Source organism: Caretta caretta, chromosome 9 (genome assembly GCF_965140235.1).
Source record: "Caretta caretta isolate rCarCar2 chromosome 9, rCarCar1.hap1, whole genome shotgun sequence".
In the NCBI taxonomy this organism is placed as follows: domain Eukaryota; kingdom Metazoa; phylum Chordata; order Testudines; family Cheloniidae; genus Caretta; species Caretta caretta.
This window is the reverse complement of record NC_134214.1, coordinates 74,173,701-74,190,520: the sequence shown is the minus strand read 5'-3', so window position 1 is coordinate 74,190,520 and position 16,820 is coordinate 74,173,701. Positions and strand designations below refer to the sequence as shown.

The 16,820-nt window shown below is 40.7% G+C and overlaps 1 protein-coding gene across 1 annotated transcript in view; it reads left to right on the top strand.

Annotated features, from left to right (window-relative positions):
• The window catches only part of LOC125642336 (uncharacterized), a 39,145-nt gene that overhangs the window by 7,144 nt on the left and 15,181 nt on the right, over positions 1–16,820 (top strand). Inside the window, exons 2-4 of the mRNA XM_048863507.2 lie at positions 4,326–4,458; positions 10,108–10,213; positions 13,984–14,175. Coding sequence (XP_048719464.2) covers positions 4,383–4,458; positions 10,108–10,213; positions 13,984–14,175 — 374 coding nt within the window. The 5' untranslated portion in view covers positions 4,326–4,382. The remainder of the gene's footprint in view (positions 1–4,325; positions 4,459–10,107; positions 10,214–13,983; positions 14,176–16,820) is intronic.

The window sequence follows — 16,820 nt, the reverse complement described above, 5'->3', positions numbered from 1 at the left end:
AGTTACATCCTACCCCTACTTATCCTTGTGACCTACTACTTTCGTTTAAACCAGCAGCCCCTGAGCAGATGGGTAGTCACAATGGAAATCATCATCACAATACTCACATTTCCCCTGCCTCAGGTTCATGGCCATAGTAGGCTGTTGGGATCACTGAAATCAGTCATTGAAACTGGAAAAAGAAAGACACAGGGAAGCTAGACTCAGTTGATTTACGGGGAGCAGTTGCTTTCCGTCGTACCAGCTCTGTGTTCTCTGCCCAGAAGGGGATACCAGAGGCTGTCCCCAGTGTTGTCTCCTGTAATTTCTTTGGGTAGGGGATAGACTCTATCACAAAGATAAGTGAATTGGGAGACATGCCAGTATGTTGGGAGCATTAGGCATGAGGGGGAGAGCAGTGATGTCTTGGGTATGCAAGATGATTCAGGGCTCGGAGAAGAGGAGATGTATGGAAAGGGAGAGTATGGCTGGCCAGGAGGTGTGGGAGGAAAAGGACAATAAGGGCAGTCCAACATCTGTCTTTCCTCCCTGCAGCCTGATCAGGCAATTAGCTTTTCTCGGTCTTAAAGTTCTCTGCTTGTTTTCCTCTCTTTTCTATTTCATACCGAGTATACATCTTTCCATGTGTCTTTGTGCAGATTTTTAGCTTCTGCTTCCTCTATTTGCTGCAGTATGCACATCTCTGCAACTTTTTTGAATTAAGAGAATTTGCCCTTCAAGAGATTTTTTTTTTCAGCCTGCCAAAGGGTCTCTGCCAAGTTGTGATCATTCTTTGCACACCACTTTCCTGGTTAGAGCAGCTTGTATCATCGGGCCAAAGTAAATGTATTTCTGAATAGTTGCTAAATTTTTTTCCCCAACAACTATATATTTTTTCTTCTTTTAGAGAGACTTTAATTCCTCAAATTTAGAAAACAAACTCAGTCTAGAGGACACCCAATCAATTCCCATTTGTGATGTGATCCCATCAGATCTCACATGTTAAACCACATTAAGCTGGCTCAGTTCTTGGATAAGAGGCCTAACAGGAATGCCAGGAAACTGCAGGAAGTAGTGTTGGTACAGTCCACACTGTAGCTGGCACATTTTCTCTTATTTGCTATTGAACCAATGTGCTGGGATGGAGGTTAGGAGGCATTGTGTAGCAAGAGGTTCTGTCTTGCAGATGGGATTTATGAAATCAAGTTCCTGACCACTTGTGACCATTAAAGATTCCGTGGCATTTTTTTATCATGTAAGACTGTTAATCCCAGAGTCCAGACCAAATTTCACTTAAGGATGTTACATTGGGTCTGATCAGACTTCTTTAGTTATGTCTACTGTGCAATAAAACACCTGCGGTTGGCCGATTCAGCTGACTTGGTCTCACATGTCTCAGACTGTGGTGCTATCAAATTTCAATGGGGATGTTTGGGCTCAGGCTGGAGCCCAGGCTCTGGGCTGGACAGAGGGTTCCAGACCCCAGGTTTCAGCCTGAGCCCAAACGTCCCCACTACAATTTTATAGCGGCACAGTCTGTGTCCTGTGAGCCAACATAGGCCAACCGCAGGTGTTTTATTGCAGTATAGACATACCCTATGAGAACCCTTGCATCGACACCTTTATCTTTCTTGGTACAACTCCCCTTGGCCCAAACCCTGCATTAACTTTTCCAAAAGAGAAACCCAGGAAAATCATGAGTGTGTCCTTCCAGTTTTCCTGCAGGTGTATCTGGTTCCATTCTGCCTTGGTCCATTCTGCCTCCCTGCATTCCCTCTGCACTTCAGGCTCAGTAGTGGTCTGCTGTCACTCACTTTTATATAGTGTCTTTGTGTGCTGCTAAAATCGTGGCTGCTTTTCAGTGCAGGATAAATGATCCCTCTCTATAGTTTGCATGTCAGTTTAAGTGCTATGTGAACCTGTGAGATGAAAGGCATATTATAAGTGTAAGATCTTTGTTTATTCCATCTGAAGTCAATAGGGCTACAGTGTTGTGACAGTGACCTGAATAAAGCTAAAGTTCAGTCTGAAATAAATCTAAGTTTATTTCCTCATGTACAGAAAGAACAAAGTTCAGGGGAAATTCTTAAGCGACAGAAATTATCAACTTCTCTTACTGGAAACTTCAGGGCAAAGAACATGGAATTGTAAATACCTCCCTTCAGAAATAGAATTGAAGATGTATAAACTTGGATGATAGTATGTGCATTAGAAAGTAAAATGAAACACCTACATCTTTAAACTTTGGGAGAAGTGATGGTAAAATCGAAGTGCAAATATTGTCAGCCATAGAAATCGTAGCAAAAAATTGAACATGTCATGAACATGTTTTATAACCAAACTATGGTGTGTGAAGGGTTAAAATCCATTGCAGATGTAATAACCTGGTATATGGATTTGTGTACAGGCCCAAAGTCCAGAGTTTGGTCAAGAGGTCAGAGGCCTAGCAATAGCTAAGAGAAAGCAGAATAACTAAAGATAACCTTGCTTTTGCTAAGATATGCCTGGTCAGCAAAATGCCAGATGTTGGGGGCAATAATTGTGTCTTATTCAAAGTTGCAAATAGAACAAAGAAGCCCTGTTTCTGTTGTGTCAGTTTCTTCTGTAGGGAGATGTTCTTCCCACACATCCATCCTTGAGTTTATGAAAGGTTCAAGCATGTCAGTATAAGATATGGCCTCCTTCCACCTCCCTTTCACATGGCACCAATGCCTGCCTTAAAACACAAATAAGCAACTTGAAAGACAATCTTTATTGCCATATACTTTCACTTTTTCTTTGCTTTTACCCCTAGATATGTATCTTTTGGACAATCAAAGGAGCTACTTCGTTCCTATGGACCCCAAATTGAATCCAACATATGTAACCTTTTGACCATTGGTTACTGTGCTATCATGTCTTGCAGCTAAACCTATCCGGGGGTGTGGGACTGCCTACCCTGTCACTTTCCCCACCCATGGAAAATCCATACATTCCATTGTAATCAATTGATTGATGGTGTCTCTGAGCCTAATAAGTGAGGTGACACTCCGTCAGCGCTGTACGTAATAAACTCCTATGTTTGACCTCTACACGGTGTGGATTTATGTCCTTCAGTATGGCCAGGGGAAAGAGATATGGATAGAATGGTACTATACTACAACAATGCTTGGCATCCAGAAAGGTCCTTTAAGGACCATTACAGTAAGGTACATATGAGAGCAACCTTGAGCTGCTCTAAGTTGTGCTCGGGGCCAAAATGAGCCCAGCCAACCCAAGATTGAAAGGAGTGTGCTTTAAAAGATAAAGTAAAGCCACCTTTATTTCCCCTGGGTACTGCATCAAGCAGAGCTCAGTTGCACCTAAAGAGCTAGCCCACTTCCTTTAAATATAATTACATGAAAATTTCTCAGCATTTCTAAACTCCAAGTGGGAAAATGTTTGGAACCCATTATTGGCTTGACAGCAGTGCCATGTTAGTGCATTTATTCCTGAGTAAATGGCTTTTTGATCAATGACCTCCAGAATCACCTTAGCTCTATAGCTAACATCAAGATGTCTTGATAGGTGCAGGCCACGATATTCTTTCAGTGTTCTTCTTCTTCCAGTCCAATGAAATTAAATATTACAGACTTTTTGGGTGCCTTTGTGTCAGTGAAGTAAGATACATGAATCTTTGCCATACAAATATTAATCATAAAATGAAATATTATATACTAAAATGTGTTACTGAATGTTTTAGGTTTGACATTGTTTTTTTTTCTTTTTCCCTTCTCTTATTTGATAACTGCTAAACAGAAGTTGTGCCAAATAGGAAGAAGATAGATTTTTTTTTCCTATAGTCATTTTACATCTTTTTGTCAATTCTAAAAATGTTTACTAATGAAATGCTTTATATTCATGGTGTTAATAAGGCTTCAGTTTCATAGATTTCATAAAGTTTAAGGCCAGAAGGGACCATTAGATTATCTACTCTGACCTCCTGCATATCATAGGCCATTAAATTTCACCCATGGTATTTCAGTCCTCAAAAAACTAAATTGTTGTGAAAAGCTACATTAAAGAAAGAACAAAGCTAAACAAATAAATGTTCTTATTGAATCTCTTTAACCCTTTATGCCACTAACGTGATTTTATTTACATATGATTTCAAGAGTTCAGAAAGAAAGGGGTTAATAGTAAAGATTTTTATTGACGGATTTAGTAACCATAGAAGATGTATATGCTAGAAAAAATGCCAGTAAATTTATTAGAGAGAGGTTAATTAGTAATTATGTACAGGGAAGGATGCTGTAAAACAAGTTCAAAATCCATGATCTTTGATCTGCTATGATATAAACAAAAGTAACAGCTATTACCTTTAACAGCTGCTCAACAAATAGAGGAGAAGAATTTGAGTCATCTCTTACTGTAACAGCTTCACAATGTCCAATTTCAGCGACTTCTTACCTCTCATTGTCTTACTGTCGAGTGTTTTGCTGACGGAACAGGCTTCAGAACGTAAGAAATATTTGGGTTTCTTTGCAATATAGACAAATTATGTTTTCAAGCAAAGTCCTGCTTACTTATTCACACTTTGTCCTAGTGGACAACATTCTTCTCTTGTGCTAGGTGGAAATGAGGTTGAAATAAGAAAAAAGTAAAGATGTAAGGATGCTTTTATGGTAACTAACAATGTGTATATGTTCTTATTAGACATTTTAGGCTTTTTGAATTCTGCAATGGCAAGGTCATGATAATCTATAGAAAAGTACGCACATGAGATATAAGAATACCTGGCATTTTTGTTGGTAAAACTTGTCAGTCAGGGGTGTGAAAAAGCACATGCCGGTGTGGACAGCACTATGTTGGAGGGAGACACTCTCCCGCCGACATAGCTACTGCCACTTGTTCGTGGGGGGTTCATTATGCCAGCAGGAGAGCTCTCCCGCAGGCATAGAGTGGCCACAAGTACTCCTTTTCTTTTTACACAGGAGACGTTACATGGTCTCAGTCCTACAAGGTGCTCAAGACTATGATCCCTAATCCAGCAAAGTGCTTAAGCATATATTTGTTTTTAAAGGAAACCCATCCCACCTCTGTCTGCATGCTAATGGAACTGCAAATCAGTTTGTTTGTTTGTTTATTTATTTAACTCCCTTAATATTTTCTCATGACATCTCTAAAACAAAGAAACAAAAAACCAAATGTAGCTTCACCGTTCTTTTTTTGTTCTCTAGCAGTTGCTTCCATTTGTGCTCTGTCAACTGTAAGTTTGCTGTAGAAACAGTATTAGTCTTCTCTTTCATTCAAATGCTCCCAGATTACTTTCAACCCTTCTCAGAGATCTTTGATGAGAAATTTCTGGTCTGATCATGTACTTTGATGCGGGACCCTCTCTACCCTTTGCCTCCCCCCATATCTTATGTCCCTCTCTCTTAATTTCCTCCTTACTTTCCTTAAAGCAACGGAATAGATGTTCTTATTGCCTCTCTGGAGTCTAAGGGTATGTCTTCACTGCAGTTCACCTGGGTCTGAGCAGCAAGATATGAGAAGCCTGGATGTGGCGTGTCCATGCTGCTAAGCAACACTTGAATAATACCTACATATCTGTGTCCACATTGGCACTGCACTAACCCAGGCTAGATGCTAGTATTTCTGGGGGCATATCCCATGGTTCTTAGTGCTGCCCTAGTCTGCTCCGCTTTATGAATTTTTTCCCAGTGTATTGTGAGAGGACTTGTATCCTCCCTGGGCTCCTGTGCATAAGAATTCATAGCCCACAAATGCAGTAACTAAAGTACTTCCACCACTGTATGATCCTCACTTCTGTCAGCAGCCACCATTCCAGCAGATGCCAAGTCATGGCTCCAGCTCAGGACCATGACCTATTCTAGCTGTTGGCATTAATGCAACATCTGTTTTTACAACTGGAGGCAGAGAGAAGGCATTTCTGCAGTGACTTGCAGTGACTTCTGCAGTTGCCTGAGAAGGAAGCAGCAAGTCTTGGTTAGGAGATCATGCGGGCTGCATGCAGACATGGTGGAGCAGAGACATCTAATGTGAGCTTAATAGCTATGGAATTCCCATGCTGACCAGTGGTTCTGGAGCAGAACCACAGGCATAGAGTGGTGGGAATACCTTGTAATGCATATGGGGATGACCAGTAGTGGCTCCAGAACTTCTGCATGAGGAAGGACACCTTCATGGAGCTACATGAGGAGCTTGGCCTGACCCTTCAGCACCAGGAGACACATGGGGGCACCCATACCAATCCAGAAGTGGTTGCCATTGGCATCTGGAAGCAGGCTGCCCCAAACTTCTACAAGTTGGTGGCTAACCAGTTGGATATTAAACCAACCATTGGTGGTGTGATGGATGGCTGTTTGTGAGGCGACGATTGCTGTGGTCTACCCATAGCTGGTGAAGATTGTTAATATCCCTGTGTCATGGGGTTTATATACCCCACGCTGGACCACCAAAGGGTTAATACAGGCACTGCTGGCCACTGCTGATTTGGAAGCCTCACTGTAGCTGGGAGGCTAAAAGGGCTGGGAAGCAGAGAGGCATGGTGGCTACCAGAGGAGTGAGCAGAATGGAGAAAGGAGCTCCTGCCAGCAAGCTACTCAAGAGCTGCCCAAAGACAACAGCCCAGGAGAGCTTGCAGAGATTCAGGAGAAGATAGGGAAAAAAACTCAGGGCATTGTCAGAGTCAAAGAATCCTGATTCTGCTTACCTAGCTCGAGAGCCCTGAGTTGGAACCAGGAGTGCAAGTAGGGTTGTATGCTCCAGTACGCAGTACCAGCAAGAGATTTTTAGCAGGTACAGGGTACCAGAAAGATTTGGGGAAGCTAGCAGCCCCGCTCTGGGGGTGTGTGGAGCTGCATTCTGCTCCTTAAAGGAGCAGAACGGGGCTAGGGAGGGTATTCATTCTTTATATGGGTTTAACAGCACAATACATATACTAACAAACTTAAAGGCTTTGTTTAAGTTTGTTAGCAGATGTATTGTGCTGTTAAGTTGGGCAGAAGTCCTCAAGAAGGGAGGGGTTGGGGGGACGGAAGGTGTTTAAATAGTGGTTTTGATTCCTGCTCCAGCCTCTAGACTATGAACATATACTGATGGAAGCATTCTAACCAAGGAACTGAGGACTTTAACGTAATCTGGAGCCTTCATATTTCCTTGATCCTTTGCAGATGGACTTATGAGTTGTATATGGTACAAAGACTGTTCTAGCCTCATTGATTTCTGATTTCTCCCTTGTAATGGACAAAGACCAGATCTCTGCTGACTTTCTGACATGAGTCAGCAGCCTTTGATGCCAGTGGTATAAGCAATATAGCCCTTGCTTGAGTGGTTTTGTTCTTTCCTCTTCAAATGTCAAAGCCTGTTCCCATTGAACTCAATAGAAAAACTTCTTTTGAGTTCAGTGGGAACAGGATTTGGCCCCAAGAGATCAGAGAATGTGATTTTGATCAATTGCTTGTATGTCATTCTAAGGAAAAAAATAAAACAATTTGGGCTGTAGTTCTATCAAAATGCACATGGCACACACAGTTCTATGCCTCTTTTCCATCAAACCCAGATGGTGCAGCATATTTGCTTTCCTAGTGCCTGGTGGAGAGCAATACTTAGGCCTTGTCTACACTGCCACTTTACAGCCCTGAAACTTTCTTGCTCAGGGGTGTGAAAAAACACACACACACACACACACACACACCCGAGTGATGCAAGTTTCAGCGCTGTAAAGTGGCAGTGTAGACAGTGCACCAGCGCTGGTAGCTACTCTCCTCGTGGGGCTGGGTTTTTTTATAGCGCTAGGAGAGCTCTCTCCCAGCACTGGTGCCACGACTACACAGCCACGTTAAAGTGCTGCCATGGCAGCGGTTTAACATTGGTAGTGAACATACCCTTAGATAAAGGTAAGCTGGCAGAAGCTTAGTGTGGACATAAGGGGAGGCACTGATAGTGTGTTAAGTGAAAGTGGGGTGATTGTCCTTCCTATCCTTCTTTCATTTAAGAAGTTTTCAATTTGAGGTACTGCTGGATCCTCAGTGACACTTGGAAGTACAGGTGGCACCAGGGGCCAAAAGCATCATTTTGCAACTGCATCTGTTTAACAGATGCAGTTATAAAATATTAGACACGTAAGTGGGGTGTCGGAGGGGATGGGGAGAGCATGGGGGCCCCAGGCTGGGGGCGGGGTGGGGAGGAGTCACATGGAGGGTCACATGGGGAGGTCACGTGCCCCCCCTTGTGTCCTTCCCATGAGTGCAGTACCGGAAAGAAATGATTTCTACTTGCACCACTGGCTGGAACCTAGTGGAGTGGGCAGGCCTTGGTTCCCCTACTAACCACCTGATGGACTTGGGAGTATAGAAAGGGTTTTCAGACTCCTGGGGCACAGAAATAGACTGACAGCCCTGCTAGGCTCTGTGGGCCCAGGGGCTGTGCCATACTTGGCCAGAGGGGGTGCCGTTGCACTGACACACCACTCACTCACACCTTGAAATAATAGCTGGCTTTGAGAGAATAGGATTCTCAAACTGTGCTGGGACCATGTATCCATTGGTGCACATGAATATACCCACCACAAGTTGCACAAGGATACTAACTTGCTCATTATGCAGCCCTTGGTCAACCACAGAAGGAGATATATGAAAACCAACATGAGCCACACCAGCAAGATACATGATGCCAGGGTGCTCAGGAGATATGGCATTTACCTACCTGGACAACAAAGGACATTATTCCCTCCTAAATATATATATATATATATATATATATATATAGGGATGCATCCTATCCTCTTGCTCTGACTCATGAACCCATACCCTGATTTAAGGACACCTAGCAGAAGAAGGTTTAGTTACACACTGAGTAGTTGCAGGATGAGAGTAGAATGTGTATTTGCCAACTTGAAGGCAAGATGGTGCTGCCTACAAACCTGTTTGGGTGTTAGCATGCCCAGTGCTATTCATGTTGTTGGGTATTCTGTGCACTGCACAGTATATGTAAGGATAAGGAGGAGAACTTTTGCTACAAGTGGGTCAAAGACCGAGCTGGTTTGCAAGTCACCACAAGCAACCAGATAGTATGCCTCTGATAAGCAGGGTATAAACTTCCTTTTTTCTGTTTCCCAGGCACTCACACATTTTATTAAAAATAAACACAGGCAGCCTAGCCACAATTGTTAATAAAACTGAAAAGTGCCAACAAAACAAATTGTAATGCCAATCAGTGTAGCGTCACTGGTAATGGACCAATATACCTGTTCTCATTCCCTCTTGGACATGTCCTCGTAGAGGTGCTAGGTTTGGATACATCTCCCCAAATCATGGACTCTACTAACCTTGCACGAGGTTTCCAAAGGGGGAAACACTGAAGGAAATCTGGATGGTGACACAGCCGGAGGGGTGAGTTGCAAAGAGGACGCTGCAGTTCTGCGAGCTGAGAGAGGAGCCATAGGCTGGAACAAGAGACAAAGTGCCAGTGTGCAGACAATGGACCTGGGTGTTGGTCTCAAGTTAATCCTCAGCATGACCAAGAGGAGGCGCTAGTCCGGCGATGAGGGTGACACCCGATGACACCATTACTTCCGTAGTCAAGACATATCCTAAGTGGCCATTCTCATTGTGACATCACTTCCTGCCATTGATTCTATACTTAGATGTATTTAGTATGCTATTGCAGTGTCTTGATTTTGTCAGCTGTCAGCCAAAAATCTAATTAAAAATATTCTGTAATAAAGGTAAAAGTCTGATCCTCTAACGGGGTTTGCAGGCCTTATGATTTCTGCTGTCTAGCAAGGTTTAAATGACATTGAGAGAAATTCAGATATGGCAACACACACATTAAATCATAATACCTACATATCATGAGTATGATTTACTGGCTAATGGAGGACAAATGAGAATGTAGGGTACGGATTCAGAATAAAATAACTTGTGTGGGGTAAGGCTTCTTGTTTAAAAGGAGGAAATAATGAGACTTCAAAGTGGTTCAGAACTATCAAACATCAATTCTTATTCACTGGGGGGTAAAACTTACAGTTTAAAGATTATTTCACATAAATCCTGAGTTTCTGATGCAGACAAATATACAGCATGCTCATCTGCATTACTTTACAGTTGAAGTGTTGGTTGTTGAAATGTTGGTTTTAATTTACAGCCAATTGCAGTGGCATTGCCGACTTTGATAATTGCTTGGGTAATACAGAAGGCTTCTGTCCAAAGGATATTGTTTGCGGGTGTAAAGGCAACAAACCTTTCTGCAAGTAAGTATTTTGGATGTGCTATGTAAGTGAGGCATCAACAAGATATTATTGCAGATAAAGTAAATGAGGACCTTGCAATCTGATCCATGAAGGTGGACCCCTGTTGTCTTTTGGGCTCTGCACAGGAACAGGCTGTTCACAAGAATCAGATTCAGGATCAGGTCCTAACATTGCTATTTTTGTACAGCATATGTAAGCCATAAACTTTATAGTTAAAGTTACATAGACATATAACCCTCCATTTTCTCATGCTAATAATTGTCTCAAATATGTTCTATTTTATCTTAAGCTTGAGCAAAATCTGTTTAAATACAAGAATGTAAGATGCTTTTTTTGTGGGTGGGTATCTCAAAAACAGTAGAACTTGAAGGCAGAGGATTTAAAAAATAGGAGCCTACAGTTAGGTTTTTACATCAACATTTAGGTCCCCCCAAGTGGTCTGATTTTTCAAAAGTGCAGAGCAACTGTTGGAGTTGCTGAGTGGTCAGAACTTTTGAAAATTAGGCCACTTATTTGGGAGCTGAATGTACTTATAGAAGCCTAAGTTTAAGTTCATATTTTTAAAAATATTGACCCAAACTTCAAATGCCACATGTATTTAGTCTTAATTTTCTTGGATATTGTAGTAAAAATAACAACTGAATCATGCACGGTACAAAATTTCTGCTCACTTAGGAGTGGTGTTACAATTCTGTCACTATGGAGTACTGTAAATGCATAGTCAGGAAGGCTCTTTGTGGGTGCAAGAGTTTGCCTGTATAGAGCCAGTTGTCGGACTGAAGCCTTAGCTTCCTTTTAATTCTGGTTTCTGCCTGCTTCCTCTAACCCCACCCTCAAAACCAAACCAACACAACAAGACACTACCTCTCCCCATCCCCACAAAAAGGCAAACGACATGCCAAAACATAGGTTAATGCAATATTAGTTACAATTTTAAATATCTAGGAAAAAAAGAAGAATGCTTCTCATACAGTAATAACATTAACTCACCTGTTTTGCATCATTTTATTTATGTTCTTAATTTATTTTGATTTATAATTACATCACACAAAAGTGTGTATCTAAGGTGCTAAATGCTTTTTACATCCATTAAAATGTACTCTTTAAGTGAGAATAAAACTAGTGCCCTCTCCTCATCCTCAAAACCGTCTTTTCTTTTTAAAGAGATCTAGCAATTTGAGCTGAAAATATAAGTACCAAATTAATCTTTTGTATCCAGCATATTAGTCCTTTATGTGGCATATACTGTAGTCAGTCTCTGAAATGTTCTGCTACAGGAAATTATCAACTCAAATACCAGGGTAGGATAACTTTATGGCCATGAATCACATTTATAGCTATGCAAATTGAGTTACTAATAATGATAATCTAATGCCATGTATTGGGGCACAATCTGATCACCTATAGGATTTGGGAAAGAATTTCTCCCTTATACAGTTACAGGATTGCCCAGGTGATAAAGCAAAAGAAGTGGGGCAATTCCTGAAGGTAAAATACCTCATTAGATGGATCAATATGGCAAATCGGTATGTGCCTACGTTTCAGTTCAATGCAATTTGAAGATGATAATATACTACATTAGAGAGACAGGATGGCTGAGGCTGCAGCTAAACACAGGCTACAGCTAAACACAAGGTGGAACAGATTGCTTAGCATAAATAGTTAACACATATTTTACATATTTAACTACTTACGCTAAACAATCTGTTCCACCTTAGAATCATAGAATATCAGGGTTGGAAGGGACCCCAGAAGGTCATCTAGTCCAACCCCCTGCTCGAAGCAGGACCAATTCCCAGTTAAATCATCCCAGCCAGGGCTTTGTCAAGCCTGACCTTAAAAACCTCTAAGGAAGGAGATTCTACCACCTCCCTAGGTAACGCATTCCAGTGTTTCACCACCCTCTTAGTGAAAAAGTTTTTCCTAATATCCAATCTAAACCTCCCCCACTGCAACTTGAGACCATTACTCCTCGTTCTGTCATCTGCTACCATTGAGAACAGTCTAGAGCCATCCTCTTTGGAACCCCCTTTCAGGTAGTTGAAAGCAGCTATCAAATCCCCCCTCATTCTTCTCTTCTGCAGGCTAAACAGTCCCAGGTCCCTCAGCCTCTCCTCATAAGTCATGTGTTCCAGACCCCTAATCATTTTTGTTGCCCTTCGCTGGACTCTCTCCAATTTATCCACATCCTTCTTGTAGTGTGGGGCCCAAAACTGGACACAGTACTCCAGATGAGGCCTCACCAATGTCGAATAGAGGGGAACGATCACGTCCCTCGATCTGCTCGCTATGCCCCTATTTATACATCCCAAAATGCCATTGGCCTTCTTGGCAACAAGGGCACACTGCTGACACATATCCAGCTTCTCGTCCACTGTCACTCCTAGGTCCTTTTCCGCAGAACTGCTGCCTAGCCATTCGGTCCCTAGTCTGTAGCTGTGCATTGGGTTCTTCCGTCCTAAGTGCAGGACCCTGCACTTATCCTTATTGAACCTCATCAGATTTCTTTTGGCCCAATCCTCCAATTTGTCTAGGTCCTTCTGTATCCTATCCCTCTCCTCCAGCGTATCTACCACTCCTCCCAGTTTAGTATCATCCGCAAATTTGCTGAGAGTGCAATCCACACCATCCTCCAGATCATTTATGAAGATATTGAACAAAACCGGCCCCAGGACCGACCCTTGGGGCACTCCACTTGATACCGGCTGCCAACTAGACATGGAGCCATTGATCACTACCCGTTGAGCCCGACAATCTAGCCAGCTTTCTACCCACCTTATAGTGCATTCATCCAGCCCATACTTCCTTAACTTGCTGACAAGAATACTGTGGGAGACCGTGTCAAAAGCTTTGCTAAAGTCAAGAAACAATACATCCACTGCTTTCCCTTCATCCACAGAACCAGTAATCTCATCATAAAAGGCGATTAGATTAGTCAGGCATGACCTTCCCTTGGTGAATCCATGCTGGCTTGTGTTTTATTGTGACACTGAGTACATTTGCTGGACCTGAAGAAGCTGTGTAAGCTCAAAAGCTTGTCTCTCTTACAAACAGCAGTTGGTCCTATAAAAGATATTACCTCACCCACCTTGTCTCTCTAATATCCTGGGACTACATGGCTACAACAAGACTGCATATAGTATACTACATTGTGAAAATTGATATTTATAATGAAAAATACAAATCCACTTTAATATAAATTAAAAAGTATGGCTGAGCAAAGTATCCTCAGTGAAGAGGATCCAACTATGGAACAAACTTCCAGAGAGCATTAGGCAAATCCAGAGTCTGACTCTCATTAGAAAATGCGAAATCTTCAAAAAGACCTTTCTATCACAAACATGATATTCATCACACTGACACACCTCCTACGGGGAAAAAATGTAAAGAGCAAACAAAACCCTGAAAGAAACCAGCTTTAAAAATAAAAGTAAATTAATTAAAAAAAAAATTAAAAAACCCTACCCCAAGCAGAGTTTTTACCCTGAAAAGGCAGAAGAGCCAGAGACTCCATGAAGTTCACTACGACTTTGCTATTGCTGTTGATTTTACATGGAAAGTGCACAGATACAACACTGGTGGAGAGCAGTATAAAACTTTAAGATAGATAATGCTTCATGAAAGTAATGGATCTCTGGACTCCTGACATACTTCACTCAATAACAGAACAAAATGTTCCCTTTTTTCTGAATTATTGGAGGGGTTTTTTTTAATTAGAATATTGTTCCTTTAAGAAACACACTTCTTTTTTTTTTTTTTTTAATTGGCAGATGTCCTTACTACCGAGGCCTCTGGGGAGATTACTGGTACATGGGTCACAAATGTGAACAACTCTGGAATACTTTGGACTTGATTTTAGTAACTGTACTTCCTGCAGTAACCCTGGCTTTCCTAGTTGGTGTAATAATACAGTGTGTCTACTACTGTAAAAACAAGTCAAATAAAAGTGTGAAAGGAGCTAGGTAAGTTATTTTTTTACATAATTAAGTTTTTTGCTGATCAAAGAAATGAATCTAGAAATAATTAACTCCTTTATTTTATGTGTATGTTGGACAACGTCAATAGAGGATCGTAATTTTTTACAAATCAACTCAAAAGAATTGTGTGGAAGAGTTGGTCTCAATATAATAGAACAGATACCCAAACTTTGTGTGAAGTGTAAAGCAAAGAAAATCCTAGTATTTGAATGTATTTGCAGCCTCTGGTGATTTAAATTAACAGTGTTTACAGTCCAAAATCTCCACTCACTTTGTATCTGATATAGTTTAGGAATAAATCAAAACATCGTATCAAAACTAGGGTTGTCAAACTATTAAAAACAATTGTGATTAATCGCGAGATTTTAAAAAAATCTTGATTAATCGCAGTTTTAATTGCACTGTTAATAATAGAATACTATTTGTTTAAATATTTGTGGATGTTTTCTACATTTTCAAATATTGATTTCAGTTACAATACAGGAATACAAAATATACAGTGCTCACTTTATATTATTTTATTACAAATATTTGAACTGTAAAAAAAGTAAATGTAGTATTTTTCAATTCACCTCATACAAGTACTGTAATGCAATCTATATTGTGAAAGAGCAACGTACAAATGTAGATTTTTTTTGTTACATAACTGCACTCAAAATTAAACAATGTAAAACTTTAGAGCTTACCAGTCCACTCAGTCCTTCTTCCTGTTCAGCCAATTGCTAAGACAAACAAGTTTGTTTACATTTACAGGAGATAATGCTGCCTGCTTCTTATTTACAATGTCATCTGAAAGTGAGGAAAGGCATTCATATGGCACTGTTATAGCTGGCATTGCAAAGTATTTACATGCCAGACATGCAAAACATTTGTATGTCCCTTCATGCTTTGACCACCATTCCAGAGGACATGCTTCCATGCTGATGATGGGTTCTGCTCAATAACGATCTAAAGTAGTGTGGAATGATGCTCGTTCATTTTCATCATCTGAGTTAGATGCCACCGACAGAAGTTTGATTTTCTTTTTTGGTGATTTGGGTTCTGTAGTTTCTGCATCGGAGTGTTGCTATTTTAGGACTTCTGACAACATGACATCGTCCCTCTGAGATTTTGGGAGGCACTTCATATTCTTAAATCTTGGGTTGAGTGCTGTAGGTATCTTTAGAAATCTCATATTGGTACCTTCTTTGTATTTTGTCAGATCTGCAGTGGAAAGTGTTCTTAAATCGAACAACATGTGCTGGGTCATCATCTGAGACTGCCATAATACGAAATATATGGCAGAATGCGGGTAAAATCACAGAGCAGGAGGCATGCAATTCTCCCCAAAGGAGAGTCGCAAATGTAATTAACACATTAGTTTTTTTAAAGAGCATCATCAGCATGGAAACATGTCCTCTGGAATAGTAACCAAAGCATGAAGCGGCATACAAATGTTTAGCATATCTGGCATGTAAATACCTCGCAATGCCAGCTATAACAGTGCCATGTGAATGCCTGTCCTCACTTTCAGATGACATTGCAAATAAGAAGCAGGCAGCATTATCTCCTGTAAATGTAAACAAACTTGTTTGTCTTAGCAATTGGCTGAACAGGAAGTAGGACTGGGTGGACTTATAGGCTCTAAAGTTTTACATTGTTTAATTTTGAGTGCAATTACGTAAAACAAATCTACATTTGTACATTGTACTTTCACTGTAAAGGGATTTCACTACAGTACTTGTACAAGGTGAATTGAAAAATACTATTTATTTTGTTTCTTTTTTACAGTTGTAAATATTTGTAATCAAAAATAATATAAAATGAGCACTGTACACTTTGTATTCTGTGCTGTAATTGAAATCAATATATTTGAAAATGTAGAAAAACATTCAAAAATATTTATAATTAATTTCAATTGGTATTATTTAACAGTGTGATTAAAACTGCAATTAATCAATTATTTTTATAATCGAGTTAATTTGTTTTGAGTTAATCCCTAGAGTTGACTGTGATTAATTGACTGCACTAATCAAAACACTTAAGTTATTAGGCATTTTACCTAATATAATCACATCCACCCAAACAAGACCTTTGTTTCCCTCCCTCAGGACTGACCATGCAAGCTCCTTTAATAAGTCCCCTTAACTGACTTGCTAGGGTGAGCTGAAGCTACGATATTTGTCCTGACTGATTTATGAGAGTATGCTTGGGTGCCTTTCCTCAACCTCAAACAGACTAAAGAGAGATCTGACCAGGATCCTGCCAATTAAGCACTATTTATCACAATCATTGGCATTTTGAGCAGATGCTTGTGCTCTGTACACATCCCAACATTTTGTGCGCTGTCTGTGAGAGCATCCCCAAGTATTTAAAGAATGAGGGGCATCTCTGCCCTAAGAAGCCATTTGGCTCACACCTTCTGTCACTAAGGCGTGTATGTGCATCCCAAAACATAGCAACTAAATCTCACAATACTATGCAAGAGCTAAAATTTTTATATGGCTGCCATGCTAAATTACAGAGCAACACAGCCCACTGTAGACTATCCTCAAAATATCTACAAATTCAGTACAAGAGCCATGATCTAAGGAGATGTGGGCAAAATCACACCAAAAAAGCATTACATATCCTGCACTGAAAAGAAAAAC